The sequence below is a fragment of the Macrotis lagotis genome, chromosome 1, assembly GCF_037893015.1.
Source record: "Macrotis lagotis isolate mMagLag1 chromosome 1, bilby.v1.9.chrom.fasta, whole genome shotgun sequence".
Classification (NCBI taxonomy): Eukaryota; Metazoa; Chordata; class Mammalia; order Peramelemorphia; family Peramelidae; genus Macrotis; species Macrotis lagotis.
The window spans coordinates 332,407,082-332,435,052 of NC_133658.1; the positions used below are offsets into that span (position 1 = coordinate 332,407,082).

The window sequence follows — 27,971 nt, forward strand, 5'->3', positions numbered from 1 at the left end:
CATATTAGAGAGGAGTCAAATGATCTATGTTATAGAACCCAGGTAAGTTAGTAAATGGAGTTTTTTTTTTATTTACTCCTTTGACAATTAGTCATAAAAATACCTGGAATAAACTTTAGAATGTTTTTCATGACTAGAAGAGACCTTAAGATATTTGCTGGTACAATCTCAGCATTTTACAATCGAGGAAACTGAGGTCGAGAAAGGGGAAATAATTTTGCTCACGATCAGAAGGTTAATAAATGCCAGAACCCTGACTAGAATCCAGTTCTCTCCTGGCTCCTGTACTAGTGAGATCTTCCCTGAGATCACTCTATCAGGCAGTTAGCATTTGTAGTCCCTACCACGTTCCACGCCCTGGGTTAAGCGCTGGTGATACCCAGCAAGGTAAAAAAGCAGAACCTGATTTTAAAGCACTCACAGTCTAATGGAGAAGACAATAGGCAAGTAACTACTTAGAAACAAGATAGACGTAGGATAAACTGGAGGTCGCTTCAAGAGGAAGATTCGAGTAGATTAAAGAAGGCTTCTTGCAGACCATGGAACTTTAGCTGAGACTTAAAGTAAGGTAGGGAAGCTTCACTCGGAGGAGACACACATGACAGCAAAGTATGAGCTGGGGAGAGGGGTATTTCCCTGGGGGTGGCAAGGAGTTGATCGACTGACAGGGCCAACGCTCCCTCCTCCACATTCCCCAGCCCCTCCCTGGGGTCCCACCTGGCTCAGCCTCCCCTTTTTCAGGCCGCACCCTCCCGGAAGGGGGCTGGGGCGTGGAGGGAGGGGGGAGGTCCACGGGGGACTCCACTAGAAGCTGTGACAGGCAGATGTCTGAGCCGCAAATACTCCAGGTAAGCCCGATCCCGGCGGGGGCAAAGGGGGTGGGGAAACAGCTCCCCCGGGGCTCCTCCTTAGTCTCCCAGACCTACTCTCAAGGCCATTGCACAACAGCTGGCTTTCCCTCCAAGCCCTCCGACTCCCCCTAACTTCCCCCCAACTTCCCTCTTCCATCTGGACCCTGGTGGTCGCGCCCAGAGGTCACACCTGGACCCATGTTCCCCTGCTGAAGGCGTCCTCCTACACATCTGGACATCTGCCTGGCTCGCTAGACTCCCGAGTCCCTGAACATCTGGTCTCCTTCCGCCCACAGCCGGATCCCCCCCACTCCCAGATCACATTTTAGTGACCTTAATTTTTGATCCCATGGCCTCACTGGGTCTGATCTAATCTCTTGAGCTACCCCACTCTCGATGTGGATTAGGGCAGCTCTTGACAGGTGATCGGGACTTCCTGAACCCTCAAAAATTGCAGGTTGAAATAAAACTAGTTGTTTTTTCTCATCACCTCTTCACATGACCGTATGCATAATTACACCCCCCCCAGTTCCCTCAGAATCTTATTTTTCAGTTGTATAAATCTTTAACTTTTTAGAAATGAGAGGAACACTGACAGGTGACTGAGAGGGAAACCAAGAGTTGGAGGGGGAAGAAATTTGGCCAAAATCCCAGAAGAAATTCATACGAGAACTGAGACTAGAACTCACATCTCTTTTCTACTTTTCTATCACCCCAGTACTGCCTCTTCTGTGTCTTTTGATGAGCATCACAGTAATTACATTGTTAGAGTTTTTCCTATTATAATTGAATACTTTTTTATTGCATATATTACTTAAAATCAAGGTATCTCCAAAGTCTTAGTGCAGTTTGAAGCTTTAATGACTTCAGATTGCACTAAGACTTTGGGAACATCTTGTATTTGACTACAAGTTCACAGGCTACACTTCTCAAAATCTCATCAATCAGTAATTGATCATATTTCTTACATGGTCATTTTTCCATGTTTGCTTTATTGGTTTGTGTTTCAGACACTTCATTTGGCACTTTTTAAGTGTATCTTGCATAAAAGTCTCTGTGCTAGATGGATACAAAGAAAATCTGACAACAATTCATTGTCTCAAGGAGTTGAAGTGAGCTTGAGAAGCAGCAGGCCTGCTTAGAATAGCAGTAGTAGCAGTTTAAGAGAGACCCTCTAAGCATACTTTGTTGTGTCAATACTGTCAAAAAAAAATACTTTTCAGTTGTGTCTGACATTTTGTTACTCCATTTGAGTTTTTCTTGTCAAAGATACTGGAGAGGTATGCTATTCCTTCTCCAGTTCATTTTACAGATCCAGAGACTGAGACAAACAGGATTAAGTGACTTGCCCAGGGTCATACAGCTATTGTGTTTATGGCTGGAGCTGAATTCAGGTCATTCTGATTCCAGACTTAACACTCTATCCACTGTGCCACCCAGGTGCCCATAGGCAAGCTGCTTCTTTACAGAATAGCTGGACCTAATCATCAGAACTGGTACATTATCCCTGTCAACAGATTGAGAGAGGATTTTTCCAATCTGATCTACCAATTGAATTTTAAAATGAAACAAGAAATGTTAGATCAGTAAGGCAATTTAGTATATAGAATGTTAGAACAGAACATTAGAGAAGGAAGGGACTGGAGGAGGCCCTGACTGAGAAGTAAACAACTATTCACATACTGAAGGGTCACCTCAGCCCAGAGGATTTGAATAGAGCACATCCCGCCCCACCCCCACCCCCACCCCCAGGTAAGATGCCAGGCCAGACTGAAGGCATCAATGGATCACTATTTCTATCCACTAGACCAATGTTCCTCTGCTTTCAACCTTTCCTCTGAGCGGTTAGGTCAATGGCTCAGAAGAGACCCATATAGACCCATTTCAAAGCCACACCTCTTTTAAACCAGAATGGGAAGGAAGCATTGCCTTCACTTTTATGAAGCTATTTCCCCTCCACCACCATGGGGAATATTAGAAAATGTACTTAATCTCCAATGCTTTCGAATTTCTTTGGAAAATAAATTAAGATTATAATCTATCAAAACAAAGTAAAAACTAAAGCAGAAAGTGTTCCAGTCAAACTGGACAACTAGCTGGACCCTGACTGTAACATTCTATCTTTATGTCTGAAATGTGCTCTCACTTCATCTGTCTTTCAGAATCTTTATCTTCCTTCAAGACTGAGTACAGTTTCCATTTCTGCTAAGAAACCCTCCTTGATCTCTCTGTCTTAGTTGCTAGTACCAGCTTCCCCCTCATTTCTTAATATACTTTTAAATCTTGTATTCCATTTATCTGAATACATTTTTACCCATACTCCTTTCATTTCCTTTAGAATATAAGGTACTTGAAAGCAGGATCTGGTTACTTTTAGTTTTTGTATGCTTGTTGAATTGAATTCAGAGTTTTGAGAGATCATAAGATATAAAATATCAGAGCAAGAAGGGACAGTATTTAGAATACAGAATGTCAGAGTTGGGAAAAAATCTTATGACATAGAGTGTTAGAAATGAAAGAGACCTTAAGTAGAGAATGACTGTCAGATCTAAAAAGGACTTGAGAAAACACAGTTAGAATTTGAATGTTATACACTAGATCTAGAAGGGACTTTAGAATACAGTCAATCATAGAATCACTATTTTAAAATATTCTCACTGCCACAGACCCATTGGTGAGATCAACATTTGACTGGAAAGTTCTCTTGGGCTACCTTGGTTACAGGGTTCTAACCTGATAGTGTCTGGGACTTTCTTAGTTCATCTCCTGCTCAGGGGAAATGATTCTGCTGAAGCAAGGAGGGGTTCCGGTAGAGGTTGTCAGATGGTATGACATGGTTCCTAAGTCTATGACAAATTCCTTTGCCTTTTTTTTTAATCAAAAGGAGGACTGGACTTTTTTTCTTTTTTTAACCATTGCAATTCAATGTCCAGGGGACTTTTCCACCCAGCAGGGTGATTTCTTACTCATACTCATTCAGATTCCCTTCCCCCCTCCCCATGACATTTCACTCTAAGCTAAGACTCTTCAAGTGACTAAATAAAGACAACAGCATCTCCCCTCACAAAAGAGAAGGTGAAAGGAATCACCTCTCCTCCAAGCACCTGCTTGCCTGCTCCCTGAGACCAGTGGGAACCAGAAGAACTGTCTCTATTTGCCAAGAGCTCTTCAGATGGCCGAGGACCCCACTGATACTGCCCCTGTGGGACCCCGCCTCACCCCTGATGAAAATGAATTCCCCTTTGGATACCCTACTAGTATCTGCCAGAGCACTCCCGAGCCCAAGTACTTGTGCTGTGGTTGCCACAATGTTCTGAAGAAAGCCCAGAAGATCCTGTGTGGACACCGCTACTGTGCTGCTTGCCTCTCCTGGATAGTGAGGTGAGGGGGGAGGGGAAGGAAGGGAGGAAGAACTGACTAGTCCGTCTGTCTGTGTCTGTCTGTTTGTCTGTCTTTCTGTCTCTCCAGGACCTTGGGAATCAAGGGAAAAGAAAAGAAACTGACCTTGCAAAGAGAATGGTCTCTTTGCCCCATTCCACATATGGAATATGAAACCAATACTGTAGTTTAATATTCTGTATTCTAACATTCTTTGTCCTTCAGCTGCTTCCACTCTGACGTTCTATTTTTCTAACATTTCCTATTCTGAGGTCTTATCTATCTTCATGATGTAGGAAATATGGATGTCTCTGAGAAAGGGAACTCAACGTCCTTATTCATACTCAGATATAAATGTTTGATATTAGATCCCTTCCTAAGAGCTGAAATCAAGAGATCCGTGTTCTAGTCCTGGCTTTGCCACATACTGGCATTCCAATTTTCTGAGTCTATTTCCTCTTATTATAGTTCTGATTGATATTCTGCTGGCTAACAGTCAATACTCTAAGGTCCCTATTAGCTCTAATGGTCTATTTCTTTGTACCCTAATATTCAGTGTTCTAATGGCCATTTAAGCTCTAACAATTCTGTATTTCTATTAATTCTATGGAAACCAGTATTGACTTTATGCTCTGTTATGAATTTGAACCTTCAAGTTGAATAATAATTAATTAATAATAATAATAATAATAGTAGCTAACCTAGGCACTGAACTTTGCAATTATTTTCTCATTTGATCCTAATCCCATTACTCAGAGTTTGGTCTTGCTTCCATAGTTTTGGTGCTTCTAACTCTTATTGTAGACAATGCCTCGAGGGGTATCCTGTTTTTATTTGTTCCAGAAGGTAGTATCTAGATTTTTCCAGTTTGGGAACAGACAATGAGAAGGACAAGCTGTCAATATATAAACCAAACTTACTGAATATATTTTGCCAGGATCAGCAAGAACCCTATCTGTTCAAGATGCAAAGAAGAGAATCCGCAGGCAGTGGGTGATGAAAGTTTCTTATCCGAAGAGAAGGTATGAAAAAGATGTGCTACCTTTGTCTTGAAATAGGTCTTACTTATCCAGAAAGTCCCTCTCATTAGCAGTCACAGTGCCTAATAAAATATCACTATTTATTCCTTTGGTAATCAAAGGGAATTTTTTGTCCCTTATTAAAATACAAAGCCCTCTGGAGGGGGAGCACATTATCCAAAATGAATGTGTAGCTAAGAACAAAGAGCCTATGAGAATGGCATACAGTATTGGTTTCCTGAAAGGGAGGGAAAGTACAAAGAGAGAAGTGAGTATTGAAGGGTAGATGAGAGATTTATAATTCCTCCTCAAGTGAACTTTTCAGTATGTTTATTGTCTTAAGAGTAGGAAGGGTCTTTTAAGATAATTTATTTCAACAGATGGGAAAACAGGTCCACAGAAGTGATATGATTTTCTCCTTTATCACTGCCCTCTCCTACACAGACACACACACACACACACACACACACAGACACAGACACACACACACACAGACACACACACACACACACACACACACACACACACACACAGAGACAGTGGAGCCTTGATGTTGGTCCTAAACCTTGAGTTAAGTGGGAGAGGGGACTGACAGAATCGGGAGTAGAATCTGAGTCTCCCAATTCTCATTCCAGTGCTTTTTCTACCACATCAAACTGCTAAATTTAAGATTCTGCTACCCCCACTCCCACCCCCAATGTTCTGAACCACCATCTTATGTCCTGTTCTTTCAAAACCCTGCTAAACCCTGTTCATGTGTTAAATTACCCCTATGCTGAGGACTGAATGACTAGTAATGTCTGTTCTTCCCAGTTGCATTTTGATAAGGGCTTTCAGTGCATTACCCCTCAAAGGTTGGATACTATTGGGGGAGACCCAGGCACTGTGATCAGATTGGCAAGAGAGATATTTTGAGTGTGAGGATGAGGAGGAAGGGGGCAGTTTTTAAAAATAGAACTCAGATTACACTCATGTCCATCATTCTGAATAGGGTGAGTATAAAGGAAACCAACAGTGCAGTCTTAGTCACAGATCCTGTGGGGAAGTACCAGGGACTTCTCTGACCTCTGACCCAGGCCTGTATTTGGGTGAGACATTTAAATATTTGAAGGAAACAAGACTATATTAGTGTTTTGTGAAATGGGTATTTCTTGGTCTCTAGTCCCTTAGAGTAAAACACAAAATGGAGGTCACATCCTCCAATTGCCTCATTTGGTAGAAGAGAAAAACTGACATTTCAAAAGGTTAAGTGACTTGCCCTATGTTACTCTGCTAAGAAGTAGCTAGAGCAATCTGTGAAGTCTGGGCTGCTGCCTTCAAGCCCAGCTCTTCCCATTACAACATCAGAGCATAGAAAAGTCCCCATACATGTGGCTCAGACCAACCTCTGTGAAAAGATATAGCTCACCAGCTGGTTATCAGATTGTCCTTATCCTCTTATCTCATTAAGCTAATTCTTCTCTGAAGCGTATTTAGGATTCATGAAGTGATTGGCTGAACAGAGGACACAGACATGAAAGGATTAATTTTAGACCTTGGGAGAAGCTTCACTTGCCTAAAATGATGTTCCAGTAGCTGATAAGGTGTGCATTGTGCAGAGATGTGGCCAGGACAGGTGATGAACTGCTTTTTTCAAGGTGGCCCAGACTGTTCCAAGTCTTTGAGACATGTGACTGCTTCCCTTACCCCACTTTGTATGGTTTACAAAAGAGATAATGTGGTACATTGAAAAGATAACAGGATTTAGAGTTAGAAAAGTTGGGTTCAAATTCTGCCTTTGCCATTAGCTATCTCTGTAATTTTGAGCAAGTCACTTTCCCTTCTTTGGACCTCAGTTCTTTGATCTAGAAAAAATGAAAGAGTTGGACTAGATTAATAGAATCAGCTTCCTTTAAACATTTAAAAACATTATTATTAAAAGGGGATGATAGGCTTCCCCAGACTGTCAAATTACATACACAAAAATGTTAAGAACCCTTGACTAGATATCACTAAGGGTCCTTTGAGATCTACATCTTAAATAATAGCCAAATGATGTTGAAAATTTGATGGTAAAGTCAAGGAGTCTTGGTTTCCATCAGGTAAGCACCAAGTGGTAGAGAGAGCTCTAGCATGATCATTAGAACAATGGAATCCTGATCCCTGGTCAGTCATTGTTTAGCTGTGTAATTTTAGGCCAATCTCTTTCTCTCTTTGGGCTTCTGTTTCCTCATTTATAAAGTAGGGTATGTAAATTAGAGCCCTGTGATTCAGTTTCCCCTGTTGGGGTTCAGGGCATTAGACAGGACAAGGTCAGGACTTTCCTCTGGTTTCTCTTCAAAGTTCTCCCTCTGAAAACTCATTTGAATAGTGAGAAATTACTTTGACCACATTGTCCAAGTCAGTTTTGTGTGTCTTCCAGTCATTTCAGTTGTATGCAACTCTTTTTGACCCCATTTGGTATTTTCTTGGGAAAACAAATGGAATGGTTTGCCATATCCTTCTTCAGTCTATTTTACAGATGAGAAAACTAAGGTGACCAGGGTTAAGCGATTTGCTCAGAGTCACATAGCTATTAAATGTCTGAGATCAGATTTGAACTCATAAAAATAAGTCTTCCTGACTTCAGGCCCATCACTCCATCCACTTCACTATCTAACTCAGTTTTAGGTGACAATTAAAAGGCAATCCCTGAACTAAAAGAACAAAGGTTGGGCATTCTCTGATCATGACCCCCAGAGGCAACTAGATGGCATAGTGAACAGAGTGCTGGTACTAGAGTAGAGAAAACCTGAGTTCAAATACTATCTCAGATACTTCCTAACTGTGACCCTAAGCAAGTCACTTAATCCCTGTATCTTTCAACTGTAAAATGAAGATTATAATAGCACTTGTCTCCTAGGGTGTTATGAGGATTAAATAAGATAATATTTGTAGAGCAGCTAGCATAGTACCTGGGAGAAAGTAGATACTGTATAAGTGGATATTCCCTTCCCTCTTCACAGACTAGAGTATCACAAGAGAAAGGAAAGGGAAAGGGATAGGGAGACTTGAGAGATTGTGGTGGGGGGGGGGGGAGTTTCTGTAGAACAGAATGTATTTTCTTTTTTTGTTAGAATGTAGTTTCCAGTACATTTAGCCAGGGTACCTTCTTTTAAGGGGTTTTTAGAGTCACTGTCACAATAGAAAGAGTCTGGATTTGAAAACTATTTCTGCTACTTACTATTTCATCTTAAGAAAACTATCTATTTTGTTCTCATTTTCCCTATACATAAAATGATGAAGGTGGACTAGATCTCCAAGATCCCTTAAGCTTTAAATCTCTCCTAGGATAAGAATTAAGTCAGACCTTAAGTATAATATAGTTCTCTGTATAATAAGGCATTTCCCCCCCCTCTAAATCATCAATTAAATCCCCTTAGACAACATTTTTGAGAGCAGAGTCCATTCTAAAAGTGCAAAGTATTACAGTGAAGCCCTATTTTACTGTTGCCCCAATCTGACTTGTGATTGACTTCATGGAAAGACTCTAAGGAGCAGGAATGTTAGAATGGGAGGGGAACTCAGAATACAGGTTATAACAGAATGTTAGAGCTAAAAGGTACTTTGAACATAGAATGTTGCAACTGGAAAGGAACTTAGAACATAGAATGTCAGATCTAGAAGTGAGCTTAGAACCCACAATGTCAGCACATAGAATAAAAGCACTAGAAAGGGCTTTAAAATAGAATGAGAACTAGAAGAAAGCTTAAAACCTAGAATGCCAGTGCCAAATGGAAGCTTAGAATATGGAGCTTTCTGGAACTTGTTTAGTCCAACTCCTTCATTTTACAGATGGAGAAGGTTGTTCTGGCTCATTCAGTGAGATTACTGCAGTCATGACTACAACCTCCCTCTCTCCATTTTTCTTCCACTTCATCAGGCTGCTTTATAGAGGGAAGAAATATTTAGTCAGTTCTTATAGGATAGGTGTGATTTTTCTGGGTAGGGGGAAACAAGGTTGAGTTTTCTGGATTCCAGGTAGAAGGTGCACAGCCCTTCTGGAGGTCCTTTGCTCTTGAAGAACACCAAGTTCACTCCATCAGGGCTTCCAAAAAGGTTAAGTTCTAAAAGCCCTTGGCAGTTCCCAAACAAGGTAAACAACTCTGAAGAGACAGGCAAGGGGCCAGTAACCCCCTACACCCTCTCCATTCTCTTTGGGGACAGGTACCGTTGCTAAGTCTGTACAAAAGCAGTATTGACACTCCCTTTACTTTATAATACTAGTATTCACGAAGGCAACAGCCCTGCCTAAGTGAGGCACTTCTGGCCAACCCCCTCCAGCAGACCCTGAAACTGTAGCTTGCTACAAGACTACTGAGAACACATTGGGAGCCCATGATTCAGAATAACCTAGACAGAAGGACAAGTGTTTTCCATATGTTCTCATCATGGGGCTGTTGGCATGTGTGTACATGTGTGTGTGTGTGTGTATTTTCACCTTAGAAAGTCCACCCCGACTTTTCATGGCTGAACACAGCCTCTGATTGACATAATGGTGGTATTTGTCCTGGGGAGCTCCTTTTATTCTGGGGTAAAGAACTTGGTGTCCTCAAACTTCTGCACCCCAAATATTATTAGAGAAAGTCAGAACTTGAAGAGTTCTTAGAAATCATCTGATCCAGCACATTCATTAACAGGAAAGAAAACTGAAGCCCAGAGAGAAGGGACAAGCTGACAGGGCTAATTAAATGTTAGATCTGGGACCCAAACTCAGGTCTCCTAAAACTCAATCCATCCAATCATGCCACTTCCTTCCATAATATTGCCTAAGACTACAATACCAACACCAACACCATCAGCAACAATAACTACTGACATAATAATAACTGACTCTAGAATTTACAACACACTTTCTACACAGTATCTATCTAAAGTTCAGAGAGGCATTGTAGTGTAATGAAAAGACCATTGGCTTTGGGAATCAAGCACATTTCAATACAGGTATTTTACTAAGTGACTCATGGCAAGTAGCTTTTCTGTACCTCCATTTCCTCACCTACAAACATTGGGGAGGGGCATACATGAAATAAATCTATACTATTTACTTCACAGGGTGTGAGGAAAAGGCTATAAGCTTTAAAGGGTTTTAGAAACGTGAGTTATTGGGGCGGCTAGGTGGCACAGAGGATGAAGCACCGGCCCTGGAGTCAGGGTTCAAATCTGGTCTCAGACCCTTAATAATTACCTAGCCGCGTGGCCTTGGGCAAGCCACTTAACTTCATTGCCTTGCAAAAACCTAAAAAAAAAAAAAAAAAAAGAAATGTGAGTTATTATTGTAAGCTACAACTTGGAAAGGTATGTATTCAGTATTTACCTGAGTTTATAAAGTCCAAGAGAATGCAAACCCCTTAAAAGAGCAGGAACTATTTCTTTGGTGCCTTTATATCCTGGGTCCCTAGTACAATGCCCTGTATCTGGCAAGAACTTACAAATGTTTGCTGAAATGAAAATTAAATTGCCAAACTGAGGTCAGTGGTGCAATTATTATTTCTCCCCAATGTCACCTGGCAATGCTCTCCCTAAAGCTCGTCTTTGACTTGAGATTCCATGCTCTGGCCTGTCCTGCCCCACCATATCTCCCCTGTCAGGGTTCTGAGAAGTATTCAATGTAATAATGGATGCAGAGGTGTGTTAAATAATATATATTCTGTCCTTGCAAAGGGCTATGATTCATGTGATTGTTGCCACTATTCTCTATTCTCCAGGCTTTCGTTGATACTGCCATTAATAAGGAGATCTCTGAGTTGAACGTGCATTGTGTGATTTCTGGGTGTGGCTGGAATGGTCTCATGAAGAATTTTGAGGTCAGTGTGTGTGGGTGGGTGGCTGGTTCAACATTGTCCCAGAATCTTGGGGTCTCAGAACAGAAAGGGATCTCAGAGATTATCTAATTCAGTCCATTCCTAAAACAACTCCTCTCTACAGTGGGCAAGTAATTACTTTCAGCCTCCTCTTAAAGACTTCCAGGGAGAGGGAACCTTAACTTCTAATGTGGCTCATTTCATCTTTGATGAACTTCCTTGTGCTTTTTATTCTCAGGAGAATTGTAAATCAGTGAAAATAGATAGTATTTACATGAGCTCTTTAGGGTTAGCAAAATATTTTACAACTTTATTAGTACTGAGGCGGCTAGGTGGTGCAGTGAATAGAGTACTGACCTTGGAGTCAGGAGTACCTGGGTTCAAATCCGACCTCAGACACTTAATAATTACCTAGCTGTGTGGCCTTGGGCAAGCCATTTAACCCCATTGCCTTGAAAAATCTAAAAAAAAAAACTTTACGAGTATTATTTCAACTGATTACAATAACCCTTGGGGCAGGTTATTATCCTCACTTTACAGAAGAAGAAAGTGACATTGACAAAATTTCAGTGACTTGCCCAGGGTAACACAGCTAGGAATTGTGGAGGGCAGGGATTGAACTCAGGTCTCCCTAACTCCAAGTCTGGCAAGATTCTCTATTCAGTATGCCATATAGCCATGATCAGAAAAACTCCTGAGTGCTAGCAAAGGCAGAGAAAGGCAGAGTAAGATAGTGGATAGAGCCCTGGACTTAGAGTTGGGGGAAGATTTGATTTTTTAATCCCTCCTCAGACACTTACTGTGTGATCTTGAATGTGTAACTTAATCTTTCCGAGCCTCATGTCCTTCATCTGAAAAATTCAAGGGTTGGATTTAATGACCTCTAAGGTTCCTTCCAATCTAAAATCTGTGAGTCTATGGGAATTCTTTATTTTTTTTTTGTCAAAAGGAAGCTTCTTTTTGGTATCTGAGTAAATATATCAACACACTGATTTATCTAACCTAAAGCTTTTTGGAAAGTTTACATGGGACAGACATGGATCACGAAGGAGGTTGTTTCTCCTACTTGGAATCTCTCACTTTTCTGCCAGTTATACACACCCTATTCAGAGACTGAAGTCCCCTATTCCAATCTCCATCCCAGTGCATAACTCCTCCCTATAACATCCCTCATTAGCATACTATCAATCTCTTTTTGACCCTTTCCAAGAACACAGAATTCCCTATCTTACCAATTATCCTATTTACTTGTGTACAAATCTAATTATTAGCAAGTTCTTCTTCAATCTCAAGGAATAACATTCTAATAGTGAAATTCATGATAGGCAGACCTCAGAATTCTACTACCATATAGATAAGAACACTTAGAATTAACAAACAATCAACAATCATTTTGCAAACAACTACTCAGGAATCAGGTACTGTGCAAAGATACAAGGACAAATATGAAATATTATCTGGCCTTAAGGAGGTTGTTTTCTATCAGGAAAGACAGAAAGCACATATAAGTTGTTGTTGTATAATCATTTCAATCATGCCAGATTCCATGAGCCCATTTGGAATTTCCTTGGCAGAGATACTATTTGCCATTTCTTTCTTCATTTCATTTTATAGATGAGGAAACTGAAGCAAACAGGAATAGGTGACTTGCTCAGGGTCACACATCCAATATTTCTGAAACTACACTTGGACCCAGGTCTTACTGTCTCCAGACCCAGAGGTCTATCTACTTTCACCGCTTAGCTGTCTTGCACATATAGAGTTATATTCCAAACATAAACAATGTATTCTTGAACAAGAAGGCATAGCTCTTGCAAAAGGCAGTCTTAAAGGAATTTATATATTCCAAAACTTGGAGGGAGGAGGGAGACCTATTCAGTCTTAGAAGACAACTGGCACAAAGTCCCAGAGATGGGAGACAGATTATAGTGAAGAACAAGAAAGAGAGATAGAGTGCACTGGAGTTCCTGGAGAGAATTTGTTAAATATTATTATTTTTAACAAATGTGAAAAGCTAGTAGCCAGGTCATGAGGAACTTTAAATGCAAAACAAAGGAGTTTATATTTGATCCTAGAAGTAATAGGGAGCCACTGGAGTTTATTAAAGCAGCCAGGTGGTGCAGTGGATAGAGTTCTGGACCTTGAGTCATGGACTTGAGTCTACATTTGGGTTTCAGATACTTAGTATTTCAGATACTTAGTAGTCATGTGACTCTGGGCAAGTCACTTAACCTGTATCTGCCTCACTTTTCCCATCTATAAAATGGGTATAATGATAGGATCTACTCTCAAGGTGGTTATAAGGATCAAATAAGATAATTGTAAAGTGCTTTGTAAAGCTTAGTGTGCTCTAGACATACTAATTATTATTAGTTACTATGAAGTGATATAATCAGACTTGTTATTTAGGATATTCATTTTTTGGTTGTGGAAATGAATTGGGGTGGGAACAGAGACAGAGAGACTAATTAGGAGACTACTTGAATAGTCCAGGCAAAATACAGTGGAGGTAGACTGTGACTGCATGAAAGAAAAGAAGGGGAAATGTAAAACTAGAAAGGACAAATTAGATAGTTGATTAGATAGTTGAATTCAGTGAAATTGAGAGATGGAGGATGATACCATGGTTATCAATCTGGCTGATTAGAAGGACAGTATGTACTTAATACATAGTCCTGCTTCTGACACTAGATAGTTGTATGACCTTGAGCAAATTAAGATCTCTCTATGCCCCAATTTCCTTGTTTGTGGAATAAGCATTATGCACTAGAAAATTTTAAGTCCTCTTCTAGTTCTAAATTCCATGTTCTATGTTATGATATTCTATATTCTAAGGTTTCTCCCAGTTTTTGTTATTTTGTAATCTAAATGAGGTGAGCCATGATAACCCTCTCCCATTTTAAAAATACTTAACTTTTCTACTGGTGCCCTCAGTCTGGTGTTGCCACCTACCACATTTTTTCTATTTATTGGCATCTGTGGTTTCCTGTTTGAAAAGGTAAGAGGCCAAGTCTTCTTGCTCACAAATCAAGCTCTTTTGCACTTTGAGCTAATGTGCCATAAGCACAGCCCCCAAAGAGGACATTTCCACAGCAGATAAGTCTGGGTGGCTTACAAAGAGGGGCAATTCTCACAGGGAGCTGAAGATTAAAAGTGCATAGTGTTCCAGAGAAGTTCCAAGGAATAGGGGAGAGAAATGGGGCCCACAGGAGTTTTTGTTCTAGTTAAAAGCTAGAATTTCTAGAGTTTGGTTTAGAGTCCTTCCAAAAGATTATAATAGTTTGAATGAAAAGCCAAGTCATTCTCCAAAGAAGGCCACCAGATTGTTCTTCCTAAAGCATATGTCACTTCCATGCTGACGAATCTTAAAGCACTCCCCATTACTCAGAGGATAAAAATCATTCTCTGTCCTTCCTCTTTCCCTTTTCTCTCTATTTAATAATCCAGCAAGACAGTTAACCTTGATTGCCTCATACCCAGAGCCATTTCCAGGCGTCCTGATTCATATCTGGCCACTGGACCCAGATGGCTCTGGAGGAGAAAGTAAGGCTGGTGACTTAGCACAGTTTCCCCTCATTCAAATCCAATTCACTTGCTTGCCATGGCATCATCTTCCTGATATCACGGTCTTCTTCAAGAACAAAGGACAAACATTATCATCATCATCAGAGCCATAACTAGAAATCAGGTCTCCTGACTCTCCTCTTACAACACATTGCATGAGGTCTGTCCAAAATGTATTCCATTGTTGTTTCTGTAGACCTTTGGTACAAAAAGTAAAGAAGAGTGATGCTGGGGTTAAAGGACCTGGTTTCAAATCATACCTCTTACACCCTCCATGTGACCTTGAGAAAATCATTTCCCTTCCCTGGGCTTCAATTTCATTATTTGTAAATTGGATTAGATAGCCTCTAAACTCCTTTTCAACTTGAGTTCTGTGATCCTATGATTCTCTTGTCTACCAAATAAAACATAATCCCTTCTTCTGGCTTGCAATGCCCTCCCCAGGCTGCTGCCTTGTCACACTTTATTCTCTCTCACTGACTCTTAACTCAATCTAAACTTGAATTACTCTGGCCCTCTGAATATGGATCAAGCTCTCCGGCTGTGATTTCATCAGGTCTTTCAAGATGCTCAGGAGAGATGGGTTTCAGGCACTTCACCTGAAGCAATGCCAGCGATTTTTTGAGGGCACAAAAGGTGCCTTCAGAATTTTTGTGCAGTGCCTTAGGGGCAAAAGTACATTCTTGCTGCTCATGTTGCAGGCATCGCCTGTGGAGGAGGAGGGTAGTATCTGGATTGTACCTACATCTGTCTGCACTACCTGCCTGGATTGGCTGAGGCACAGCAGACTTCCTGCTTCTACTCAAACCCCGCCCCACCCCCTGCCCTCCTTCTCCGGCCCCCGAATTGAACAGCTGTTTTGAGCTCCCTGCTGTTTTCGGCTCCTGCGTTGGGAACAGCATGTCCCTGGAAGGGGGAGCTGAGCCTGCGGGGAGGCACCCAAACACGGCTTCCTGCGAGTTAGGCTGGGCTGGGTTCCACATCCTTACCCACTTTGCTTAATTGTCCACAGAGCCTTTTCCTTATTCCATTTTTGAAGGAGAGCTAACAGTGTTGCTATGGATTAGTTCAAATTAAAAACCTATAAAATATCGAGCTCCTTTTCCTTCCTCTCCACCCCTTTCATTTAAACCCTTGTTTTAAATCTACCACAGAGGTTCATTGTCCACAAATATTTACAGAGGGTACACTAAGGGTACAACCATATGTTGGGCATTATAATGCAGAAGAGATGTGAAAATCATGACCCCTCCCTTGCAGGAGCTTACAAACTAGTCAGGGAGACAAGACATGCACATGGAAAATTAAACAATGCCAGGCAGACGGGTATAATTTAGTACTCAATGAGTGGCATTGGAAGCACATAGGAGTTAAGAGAAGAGAGAGATCAGTGGGGGCATGGCTGGTCAGGAAAGACTGCACAGAAGATGGGGCATTTGAGCTAGGGCCTTTAGACTAAGTAGGGCTTGGAAGGACAAAGAGGGGAGGAGTAGAGGTAGAGGTGGGGCATCATAAGAGATAGATTTCAACAGATAGATGGGGGCCAGATTATAAAAGGACTCAGCATCTCTAAAGTTTCTATCAATTTTGAAAGCTCTTTTACAAGTATCTATTTGATTTTTTACAACAGACCTATGAAAGAGGGCAGAGGTTGTTATCCTCATTTTACAGAAAAAGCCTAGGGAGGTAATTATAATTTACCCAAGGCTGCGCAGCCAATAAGTGGCAGAGAAAGAACTTCCTCTATCTACCAGATCAGAACTTGCTAGAGAAGCCAGATGCTTGGGCATCCAGACAACAGTGCTTCAAAGAGTATTGAATGTGAAATCAGGGAAATACCTGAGCTCAAATCTCTAGCTATTTACTAGTAATACCTAGTATTTATATTTATGTTTTAAGGTTTGCAAAGCACTTCACAAAATATTCTCTAATTTGATCGATGTGACAACCCTGTAAGATGGGGACTATTATTATCCCTAAGTTACAGATGGGGAAACTGAGGCAGACAGCTGTGATGTGATTTGCCTGAGGCCACAGAGCCAGCAGTTATCTGTGGCAGGATTTGAACTCGGATCTTGGTGACTCCAAGTCCATTGTGTCATCTAGATTCCAATAAGAGGATCTCTTCAACAAGTCCCTTTCCTTCATTGGACTTTAGTTTCTATAAAATGGAGATTGGACTAGATGATTATTGTTGTTATTGATTATTTCAATCATATCTGACTCTTCATGGCTCTATTGGGAGTTTTCTTGGAGTAGTTTGCCATTTCCTTTTCCAGCACATTTTATAGATGAAGAACCAAGGTGAGCAGGATTAAGTGATTTACTAAACTCACACAGCTAGTGTCTTAGTCTGGATTTGAAGCCATGAAGATGAGGCTTCCTGATTTCAAGCCCTTTGCTTTATCCACTGACTAGATGGTACCTTAAGCCATTTTTCTGTGATGGCTTACTCTTGGTTTTAGCTCTTAGTATTAGCAATCCCATTTGTCTTGGGTATAAGAAGTGACAAATAAACTAAAGATGATGGGGGGAGGAAGGAGGAAGCAGCCAGGGAAGGAATTCTTTTTCCTAATTTTCAACAATTTTTTTTCACAATCCTTCTAGTGAAATGGTCTCATTACAGTCTCCTTTTCACCTATGAACAGACCCATGTATGTGGAGGAATCTCCTTGAAGGACCACAAGCAGACCATAACCAAGATCAGCACAGAAGAGAAGGTAGATAAGATCCATTGAGATGTCTTTTTCTTTTCCTAAGATCCTTTACAATACCCAAAGAACATTTACTCAGACTTTGTAGAGTTGTCTCCAGCCTTCTGCAACCATTTCTGGAGGGGAGTTACACAATGATTCAGCCTGTGCCATGAGAGTGCCTGGAGTTTCCAAAAATGAAAAAATAATAGCTTTTTCTGTTGTTTGTCACAGACCAGGGAGGATTTGTAAGAAAACTACCCAAGTGATGGAACTTTGTTTTTTCCAGGATGGTTTGGTGCCAGCTGAGATCCAGGGTAGGTGCTCCTTTGAAGACATTGGGTGTTCTTTCAAGGTAGGCATCATTTTGAACTTAGTTCCCAACATAAGAATAAATAGGTTGAACAAATAGCACCGAGTTCCAGGTCCAATCCTTTGCACCCCACCTCTTCCTCCCATTTTTCTTTCACATGCCACCAGATTGATCTGAAAGTAAAGCTTTGATGATGTTCCTTTATTCATGAAGAACCTTTTTAAAATGTTTCTCCATTGACTACCATATCAAAATGACCACATTATCCTTCCATAACTTTCCTATTTTGAAGTAGTTCCATAAATTCTTCCTTTGAAGTCATAATTTTCCCACTCTCTCCCAGAATTTTAGATGGGATTTCCCAAGCATCTCTCAGGATATCATGATAAATTCTTCTGAGAGACAGTACTTTGGATATTTGAAAGCATTCCTTAAGTCTTCTCAGCAGGCTGAACATCCTCAATTCCTTCAAATGGTCATGACTTAGTTACGAATCCTTTAATGCTTTCAATGCCAGATTTGCAGTAGGAGTTTTGTTATTTCGTTGTGGGATTCAAAGTGCCTGGTTTCAAACTCCAATTCTGCTACCTACCATTTGTGTGACCTTTGCTAATGCCATTTCTCTGGGCCTCAGTTGCCTTATTTGTAAATTGGGTGTTTGACACTCACTCATTCAGATTATAGCTGTGACCCTCTTCTGTAGGCACTTCACTTTATCACTGTCCTTAAAATGTGGTACCTAAGACTAAATTCAAGGGATAAAGAATACCCCAAATGTTGGGTCTATATGAGATTTCACTGCTCCTTTGTTATCTAAAGATTTCACATGCCAACACTGTTTTATTCTAATTTTCTCATTTTCTTTAGTCTTTTAAAGATTTTTTTGATATTGAAAACCTTTGGTCTATCCATTTCTGATATGATGTTATATATATTTAACAGTCCTAAAATAAAATATCAGAGTATCTCATTTCCCCCCTTCATCCAGCCATTCTTTTACATATTTGATGACCCCCTACCTCCATTTCAATCAAAGTCCCTTCCCTTTGTAATTTCTCTTTTGGAAACCCAAATTAATGAGCTACTTCTATCTTTAGGATAAAGCTGTAAGTTGTTTCTCTGGGTATCTCCCCAGATGTGTGTTATCTCTCAGTCTTCTTTACACTCTCACCCTGACTACTTCTCTTCTCTGTAGGGTGGCCAAGAAATGGTGAAAGAACACGAAGCTAACTCACTGAAGGACCACCTAGGGTTGCTGTTACAGTTTGTGTGTCAAGTGAAGGCCCAGTCAGATGCCAAAGGGAAAAGAATAACAAGCCTCAGTCACACCAAGCCAAATGTGAAACCCCTGGAGAGAAACCTGTCCGATCTACAACTACAAGGAGCTGTGGAGGTCAATGGCGACTTGGAGGCTGACTGCTTCCATGCTGCCTCCTCTGATTCTGAGGAGGAGCTGGCCCTTCAGAGGTTCATGAAGGAGAAGCTGCTTGCTGAGCTAGAAGAGAAGCTTCATGTATTTGAGAATATTGTGACTGTCCTGAACAAGGAAGTGGAAGCCTCCCACCTGGCCATCGCTGCTTCGGTTCACCAGAGTGGACTGACCCAGGACCTCATCCTGAGCTTAGAGCAGCGGGTGAGATGCCCAAAGTTGACCAGCCCTATGTCTGGGCCAGCTAGACACAGGCTAGAGCAGGTCAAGTTAATTTATCAAAATTAACATTTGTTAGGTGCCAACAAGGTCTTGTGCCAACCAATGGGAGATATACAGTGATTAGAGAGACTTGAGCTTATAACCTAGTGGGCAAGAAAAGCTATGGATATACGTAACAATTGTGTGTGTTCATGTATATTTATATTGTGTATGTTATTGTATATCAATATTCATAATCTATTTTATTATTTGCATGTTACTAAGTATGGAAATGGAAAACCTACCAGATGTGAAATCAGATGATCAGTTTCCTCATCTGTAAAATAACTGACCTCTAAAATCCATTCCAACTATAAAACTAAAATCCTCATATAATAACTTTAATTACAAATACTAAGTCTTCTCTTATCCCCTTGGCAACCCTTTCCCTTTCCTCTCCCTAACCCTGACTTTACAAAATGCTTTCTTTTGGATATTTCTAAAGCATTTATCATGTAATATAATATATATATATATATATATAATAGTTATACTTTAACTTTCAATAGACTATAAGCTCCCTGAGGAAAGAAGCATAGTTTATCTAAATTTTGGATCTCTCCCAGCATCCTGAACACATGTAGCAATTATAAAATATTTGCTGAATGTTGTTGGAATACTGAGAGGAAAAAAGCCTTGACTTGGAGTCTGGAAAAACCTAGGTTCAAATCAAACTCTAGTTATGTCTCTTTGAGCAAATTATTTTCTCATCTCTAAAATAATAATACTTTCTCTAACCCACTTGACAGGATTTTTAGGAGGAAAGCAATTTGTAGACCTGACAGTGCTGCATAAATATGAGTTATCATAATATGTATATGCTATTTGTATATAGAAGGCATAGGGCATAAAGAACCAATTTCAGTTAGGAAGACCTGGATTCAACTTCAGCCTCTGATATATCCTGGCTAGGCAATTCCGAGTCAAACAAGAGGTCCACATAATTCCCTAAAACTTGGACAAGCTGCCTCTCTGAATTGATAGAGGGAACTTTCTTAGAGTTTCCAATACCAGGGAAATCAAAGGTCTAGACTCCCAAAATGTTATATAATACTAATATTTAGAATGAAATGGCTCATGGAGTAGTTGAGAAAAGCACTTTCAAACCTAAAAATACTATAGAAATGTGGTCTCCTACTATGATACAAATTTGACTATGTGTATCAGAATAATAAATGACAGTATATGCATCTTTAAAGATGCACTCTTCCCACAGGATTATTTCAAGGTATATGGGGAAAATATTATCCCCATTTTGTGGATGAGGATTCTGAGTCTCAGAGTGGGAAAATGACTTGCTCAGGGTCACAACAGCTAAAAAAGTAGCAGAGATAAGACTGAACCTAGTTCAGAACCAGAATTTTTTCCATTTTAATTCTAATGACTCATATTTCCTTGGCACTTTACAATTCATTACAATTTTTTTCATAACAACCCTGCAGGTATTGTTTCCCCTATTTTCACATGAGGCACCTGGGGCTCAGAAAGTTAATTAAAACATGGGCATAGTCACATGATTAGTAAAAGCCAAGACTTAGTCTTAGGTATTTTAACTTCCAAGTACAGCAATTTTTTTCACCACAGTTCTTCTATTATGCTCCCAAGAAGCCACAGGGCTTCTTGATGATTGATAATATTGGAACAACCCCAGAGTTGCAGAGGTTAATCTGGGAATGGGTCCCTATATTTCAGGTCATGGATTTGCAACAGACCCTGGCCCAGAAAGACCTTGTCCTGACCAAGTTGGAGCAGAGTCTCCATCTCCTGGAGGAGGCTTCCTATGATGGCGTATACCTATGGAAAATCACCAACTTCACCAGGAGATGTCATGAGTCTGCATGTGGAAGGATGGTCAGTCTTTTCTCACCAGGTAACAACTTCACTATTTTTAGTACAAAGCACAGATATAGGCATCTATCAGTGCTGAGAAAAGAATAAGGGCTCTAATTCCCCTAATACTTTAGAATTTACAAAGGCCTTTCCCTACAACAAATCTAAGAGGTGGTTGCTACAAATAGTATTATATAGAGGAGAAAACTAAAGCCCAGAGATAGTAAATGATTTACTCAAAAATGATGGAACCTCAACTCAAACCTTGTCTTCTGATTCCAAGATGCCACACTGCTTTACCAATAATAATAAAACTTTTCTAATATATCTAGAGATGTCTATGATGGCATTAACTGGAAGGTACAGACAGAATAAATAGAAAAATGATGTTTTTTAACTGGAAATGTATTTGGGATTTTGGGAGGGAGAAGGAAGGGAGATAATGATTAATACGTCTGCCCAGGAGTAAAATTTGTCCCATTAGGAATGTGGTTAGTGAAATGTTTGTGGATTGACGTAATTCCAATTGCCTAATTGGATAATCTACACTCACCTGTCCTATGAGCACTTTAAACTCAATATGTCCAAACATTATAATCCTACATAATTCCCCTGTATTCTATCACTAAAAAATAACCCTCTTCTTTCTTTTCATTCCCCTAGTTTTCTTCGTGGTGCCATCTTCCTAGATATCAAGGTTAACATTTCGGAGTCATTTTTGATGCCTCTTCCTTATCTAGTCATTTGCCAAGTTTTATTGATTTGTCCCCCCGCTTTATTCATAAAGCCATCATCCTAGTTCAGACCCTTTATATTTCTCACCTGGATTATTGCAATAGCTTTCTGACTGATCTCCCTATTTCTAGTCCCTGCCCCTTCCAGTCTATCTCACATACCACTATTGCTAGATTAGTCTACAGGAGACTCTGATCACCTTATTATCTTGTTCAAGATTTTCAATGGCTCCTCATTGACTAAAAGAGTCAATAATTCAGAGACTGACCTTTAATCTCTTATTGACTAACTGAATTATTCTTCTATAGATTTTTTGTTTTTCAACACCATCTTTTCCAAATATATATCTCCTCCTTTCCTATCTAGTGAGCCATCCCTTAAAACAAAGACCAAAAAAAGAGAATTAAATCAGTTCAGCAAAAGCTAACAAATGAAAGTCTGATTTTGTATGCAATATTCATACCCATAGTCCCCTACTCTTGTTTATTATGATTATAAAATTTCAATTTCATGCTCTTGATTTTTTTCATTTTCACTGTTGAAGTTGTGTTTATTGTTTTCCTAGTTCTGCTCATTTCATAATTTATGATAGCATCAGTAATGTTTTATTACAATGTGAATGTTAAATAATAATGCTAACTCAAAGAGCCTGAGAATTATAGAATTTTTAGTTATCTATTGCGCCACTGCTTTGTCTATCCCCTAAGCAATGTGAATGAATCCTTAGGCTTATAGATATTTAGAGTTATAAGAGATTTGGAGGATCATTTAATCCAGCTTTTCCATTTTAGATAGCTTATATAAGTTATTCATCTTTGGGCAAATGTTTCTTCATCTGTAGAATGACCATATTAACACTTTCACCACCCATTTCAAAGGACTTTTGTGAGAAAAGCAAATTGCATTTTATAGATGATGAGGCTGAGATTCCTAGGAAGGAAATGACTCACAATCTAATTAGTGGAAAAGCCAGTCTTCTAACTCCTAGCCTATTGTCCTTCTTATTCATCATTTTGCCTCTTATATCTCTGTAGTCTGAATACATTTGTATTTATCTCTGGACTTGTATATAAATTCTTTCATATGTTTGTTCATTTGTGTGTATGAATACACAAATATGTTTAATTAATGAGTGTATCTGTGCTTTTCTGTATCTCTCTAAAATGAGGGATAATATTAAACCCCAGTAGGGTTACACACAAATGTATGTGCATGTGTTTGTTTGTATATGCATACACCTATATAAAAATAGATTAGCTTGTATACATGTGTTTAATAAATGAGTATCCCTGAACACATGAGTTTGTGTGTGTGTGTGTGTGTGTGTGTGTGTGTATACACACATATAAATGTCCATATGGAAAACTGGATCAAATGGAGAAACTAAGGCCCAGAAAGATAAAGGATCTGCCCATGGTCATACAAGTATAGTTGTAACAAAACAGGAATTCAAACTCAGGGCTGTGAATCTAAATTCAGGAAACTTTCCACTGCTTTACATTCCCTATATACACACAAATACACATAAATGTGCACTTGTGTATATATGTATATGTGTAGGAGTGTGTATATACATCTTATACATATATACATATATATGTATATATATATACATATATATGTATATATGTATATATATATATATATATGAAACTGTATAAGGGAGTCTGTATGCATGCAAGTACAAGTCTGCAGTCCTGCCAAGAAAGCTAAGGGCAGCTCCAAGCTTGGGGTAGGAGGCCCCAGCAGCAGGGACAGTAAGCCTCTGACAGGACACATCTCTAATCCCCACACACATGTAGCTTTTTAGGTTGAGGTTTGCCAAAAAGGGAAAAGACAAACCATGCCTCAGGCTTCCTGCTTTTCAAAAACTAGATAGAAAAGATGAGTCAAACCCTCGCCTGGGTTTCTCCTCTGGCCTCCTCACCTCCTCCCTCCCACAAGCTTACCAGAGTTTCTGCTCCAAGCAAAAAAAAAAAAAAAGGCCCCCAGCCCTCCAGAAACTGCTATTTACAGTGACATCTGTTGGAATGTTTCTATAACCCAAGTCCAAGAGGCCCCATGCTGTCTCTCTTTTCCAGGGTAGTGTAACAGCCTCCCTTCTAATCCATTCTTCATAGAACTGCCAAAGTAATCTTTCTAACATATAGGTCTGGCCATGTCACTCCCTTTCTCAAAAAAACCTCTAGTGGTTCTCAACAGCCTATAACATTGAAATTCCTTAGCTTGGCATTTCATATCATTACAAGTCTTGGAATTTAAGGTGCTCTCCTTTTCCCCATCCCATTACTTATTTTTATATGTGCCATATCATTGCCCTCTTTCCCCAGATTAGGTCATAGGCTTCCAGACAAACAGGATCTAATTTCTGTATCCCTACCCCCAAGCACATCTTATGTATTCTATGTGTTTAATAAATGTTTTTTAGTGGTTCATTGGACAGAGCTTTGAACTTAGATTTAAGAATTGAGTGTAAATTCTGCCTCAGATACTTCCTAGCTGGATGACCAGATCAAATTTCTTCTCTATTCCAGTTTTCTTATCTATAAAATAATAATAGCACTTATTCCCAGGGTATTGTAGGAATCAAATAAAATAAAACACTTTGTAAAACTTAAAGTACCATATAAATTTTAACTATCATTAGGATTAATTTTAATTTTTATGAGAGATTATTTGATTATTACTTGAAGGATATGGGAAAGCCAAATATTCACAGAACTAACCCCAGACTTCTTTGTTGATTTCAGCTTTTTACACTGCCCGCTATGGCTATAAATTATGCCTTCGAATCTACCTGAATGGAGATGGGACTGGAAAAGGGACACACCTTTCACTCTTTATTGTGGTCATGAAAGGGGAATATGATGCTCTCCTTGAGTGGCCTTTCCGGAATAAGGCAAGTGGTTTAAGAAGTGGGAGGGTCTGGGAGCCAGCTAATCTGGGTTCTAACCCCAGGTCTCCAACACAGCTCCTTACAGCCTTTCTCCCATCATTCTCCAGGACTGTTATTCAGTTTCTGTGCCAGCTGGGTGCTCAATAAGATCACTTAACCTTTATGAATCTCAAGTGACTCACTAGTGAAATGGGGATAGTGATGAGTTTCCAGTTGAGGCAAGATTGGACCAGATGATGTTGAAATTTCTTCCAGGACTAAATTCTTTGATTCTATGTGCTTCTTCAGTTTACCCCAAGCCCATCTGACAAGTCTTGATTTCATATTTATTTTGTGTGGCTAAGCCACTTGGGGCTTGGTACTATTGAAGGATGAAGATACAGCCCCAGACTTGAATTGGGGAGTTAGAGCTCCCACTAGCATAACAATGAGAGAGTATAATGTACAACTCCGATAGTTGGTGCATAGGATTTCAGAGGAAGGACAGAGAGAAAAATCACTCTGAGATGGAATAGTCAGATAAGATTTCAAAAAGCAGAGTTCATTCAAACTGACCCATATAGGAGGCACAAGATTTGAATAAATTGCAAAAAGATGGAAAATATTAGCAACATTACATTAGCATGTAATGAGGTGAAACCTACACACAACACACATACATACAACAATATAACAACAACAACAACAACATTTTTTAAATGTATAGAGGATGGTTTGGCTAAAACCAAAGTTTCACATGAAGAAATCATAACAGATAAGTTTGGGACTCATGAAGAGTCTTGAATGACTAGATAATGAGATTAACTCTGATACAATAATCATAAGACCAATAATGATTATTCAATAATGTTTCTTTGATATGTAATACATATTGACATATAGATGATAGGTAGGAGGACTATAAAGATAGATACGCAGATGAAGAGAAAGAGAGGGGGAAAAAATAAGAGAGAAAAAGAGAAAGTTTATACTATATATCTTGTGTTCCTTTAACACTAGGAATTGGCAAACTGTGACCTGGCCAAATTCAACTCACTACTTATTTTTCCATAACCCTGGAAACTATGGTTTTTGAATTTTAAAATATACCTTATTTAAAACTTTATTTAAAGATATAATAACAATTGTTAGCTCACAACTTGTACAGAAAGAGGCTTCAGGATGGATTTGGCCCTCTAAATATAGTTTGCCAACTCCTATTGTAGACTCTAAACTCCTAGATATAAAGGCAATGCCTCCTCTTTCCTGAATCAAGCATACAATATGACTGCCTCCCTACCATGATGTGGACTCTCTGCCAGACTGATGACTGACTTGGTCTCCTCTCAGTTGATCTAAGTTAAGTTGCCCCCAGAGCCCTTGAGATCAGAGAACACAAAACCTTAGTGTTAGAAAGGCCCTCCTTGGTCAACTGGTCCAACTGATACTAGAAGAAAGAGACCCCTCCAGAGTACCCTCAGTAGGGCTGCATCATATTCAGTTTATCGTCAGCCCTCCAATGTTAACCCACTCAACATCTCCTAAGAGAGCCCATTCCATTTTTGAGCATTTTGTTGTTGTTGTTGAGGAAATCTGTAAGAAAATAGTCCTTATAATCCTAAAGTTAGAATATAAATTGTCAGGGCAGAAGGGAACATATAACATATAATACAGAACACAATACTAAATCTAGAAAAGACTCTTAGGGCATAGATTATTTAAACACTGAACACAAGGTTGGATAGAAGGGACCTGAGTGGTCATCTGGGCCAACTTTTACCTGAACTTCATGGTCTCAGAGGACTGTGCTTCCCCCTTCCCTGCCACATCCTAAGTCCCAGTACACTGAGCAGTAATTCCTCTTGCAACAAGACTGTTTGTTTTGCAATTATTAGCGTTGACCCCAGGTCTCTAAGACAACTCCTTACAGCCTTTCTCCCATCATTCTCCAGGTCACATTCATGTTGCTAGACCAGAACAACAGAGAGCACGTTACTGACTTCTTTCACCCAGACCCAACATCAGGCTCCTTCCAGAGGCCTCAGGGGGAAAGCAACATAGCTAGTGGTCGCCCTATGTTCTTCCCACTGAACAAACTACAATCCACCAAACATGCCTATGTGAAAGATGACACAGTCTTCCTCAAGTGTGTTATAGAAACAAACTCATAAAGCTGAGCCAAGACAGACCTTGGAGGAGTGCTAGAACAAGAAAACACTTCAAAAGAAGTTGATGAAAAGAATGACTCTCACTGTTGGAAAGAACCTTAGAGGCCAGCAAGTCTAGCATGGATCTCTTCTTTAGCATTCCAGACAAGTGTCATCTAGGCTCTGCTTGAACACTTCCAGTGATGGAGAACTCACTACCTCTAATAGCTCAGCCCATTCCATTGTTGGGTAGCTCTGTTACTAAGAAGTTCTTCCTTGAACCTCCTTCCTAGTGACTTCCAATAACTGCTCTTAGTTCTGTCTTGATCCACACAGAACAAGTTTACTATGTTAGAAAGGAAGAGGACTTGTTCCAAGGCAAAATGTCCAAAACTTGGGTTCAAGCCCCTATCACATAACCCACCAACTATAAAATCATGGATGAAAATGATTTACTCACTTTAGGAATCTTACAACTCTACCCTCACCACCAAAACAAGAACTATTTAAGATCTAGTGAACTGGGTACTACCTGTGGAACTGATGGACCTATCCTCACTCCATTGTGCTGACCAAATTCATAGTCTGTGTGTGCTCTTTTAAATAATCAACTGTTACTTTATGCTAGTTTGGTACACTATGCTAGTCTCCATTCCTTGCCTGGTAGCCTGTTTGACATAGATAGATAGATAGATAGATAGATAGATAGATAGATAGATAGATAGATAGATAGATAGATGATGGATGGATGGATGGATAGGTGATGGATAGATAGACAGATGGATGGATAGATGAACAACAGAGTAAGCTTTTGTTAAGTTCTTACTGGAGAAGAGGACCAGAGAGTGAGTAAAGGTAAGAATAAGGCGAAGCAAGGATCCTTCCTGAAATGGAAGTCCCAGGGCAAAAGAGAAGTGGAAATGACAATTTTCAGAAAATAAAGCAGACCTAGGTTCTAGTAGCTACCTTGCTAATAACAGTTATTGTGAAGAAAGTGCTTTGTCAATCCTAAAATGTTAGAGAAATGTGAATTTTAATTACAAGGTCTCAATTA

At 39.8% G+C, this 27,971-nt stretch overlaps 1 protein-coding gene across 7 annotated transcripts; it reads left to right on the plus strand.

The window, feature by feature from the left end:
• Positions 1-173: 173 nt before the first annotated feature.
• Positions 174-27,960, plus strand: TRAF1 (TNF receptor associated factor 1). Of its 7 annotated transcripts, none has more exons than XM_074211697.1 (10): positions 174-568; positions 3,869-4,232; positions 5,167-5,251; positions 10,975-11,073; positions 17,283-17,354; positions 17,617-17,682; positions 18,836-19,273; positions 21,023-21,200; positions 24,646-24,794; positions 26,723-27,960. In XM_074211697.1, the coding sequence occupies exons 2-10, from the start codon at positions 4,024-4,026 to the stop codon at positions 26,939-26,941; spliced, it is 1,515 nt and encodes a 504-aa protein (XP_074067798.1). In that variant the 5' UTR covers positions 174-568; positions 3,869-4,023; the 3' UTR covers positions 26,942-27,960. The 7 variants fall into 7 exon arrangements, with proteins under 7 accessions (XP_074067798.1, XP_074067796.1, XP_074067800.1 ...); XM_074211695.1 differs by lacking the exon at positions 174-568 and adding an exon at positions 578-848; XM_074211701.1 differs by lacking the exon at positions 174-568 and adding an exon at positions 681-848 and having other exon boundaries at positions 4,110-4,232.
• Positions 27,961-27,971: the final 11 nt, after the last annotated feature.

Coding starts and splice junctions, on each gene's coding strand:
- TRAF1 (XM_074211697.1), top strand. CDS start 4,024: ATGGCCGAGGACCCCACTGATACTGCCCCTGTGGGACCCCGCCTCACC. Junction 19,274..21,022: donor TCCTGAGCTTAGAGCAGCGG/GTGAGATGCCCA, acceptor CCTATATTTCAG/GTCATGGATTTGCAACAGAC. Junction 21,201..24,645: donor GGTCAGTCTTTTCTCACCAG/GTAACAACTTCA, acceptor TGTTGATTTCAG/CTTTTTACACTGCCCGCTAT.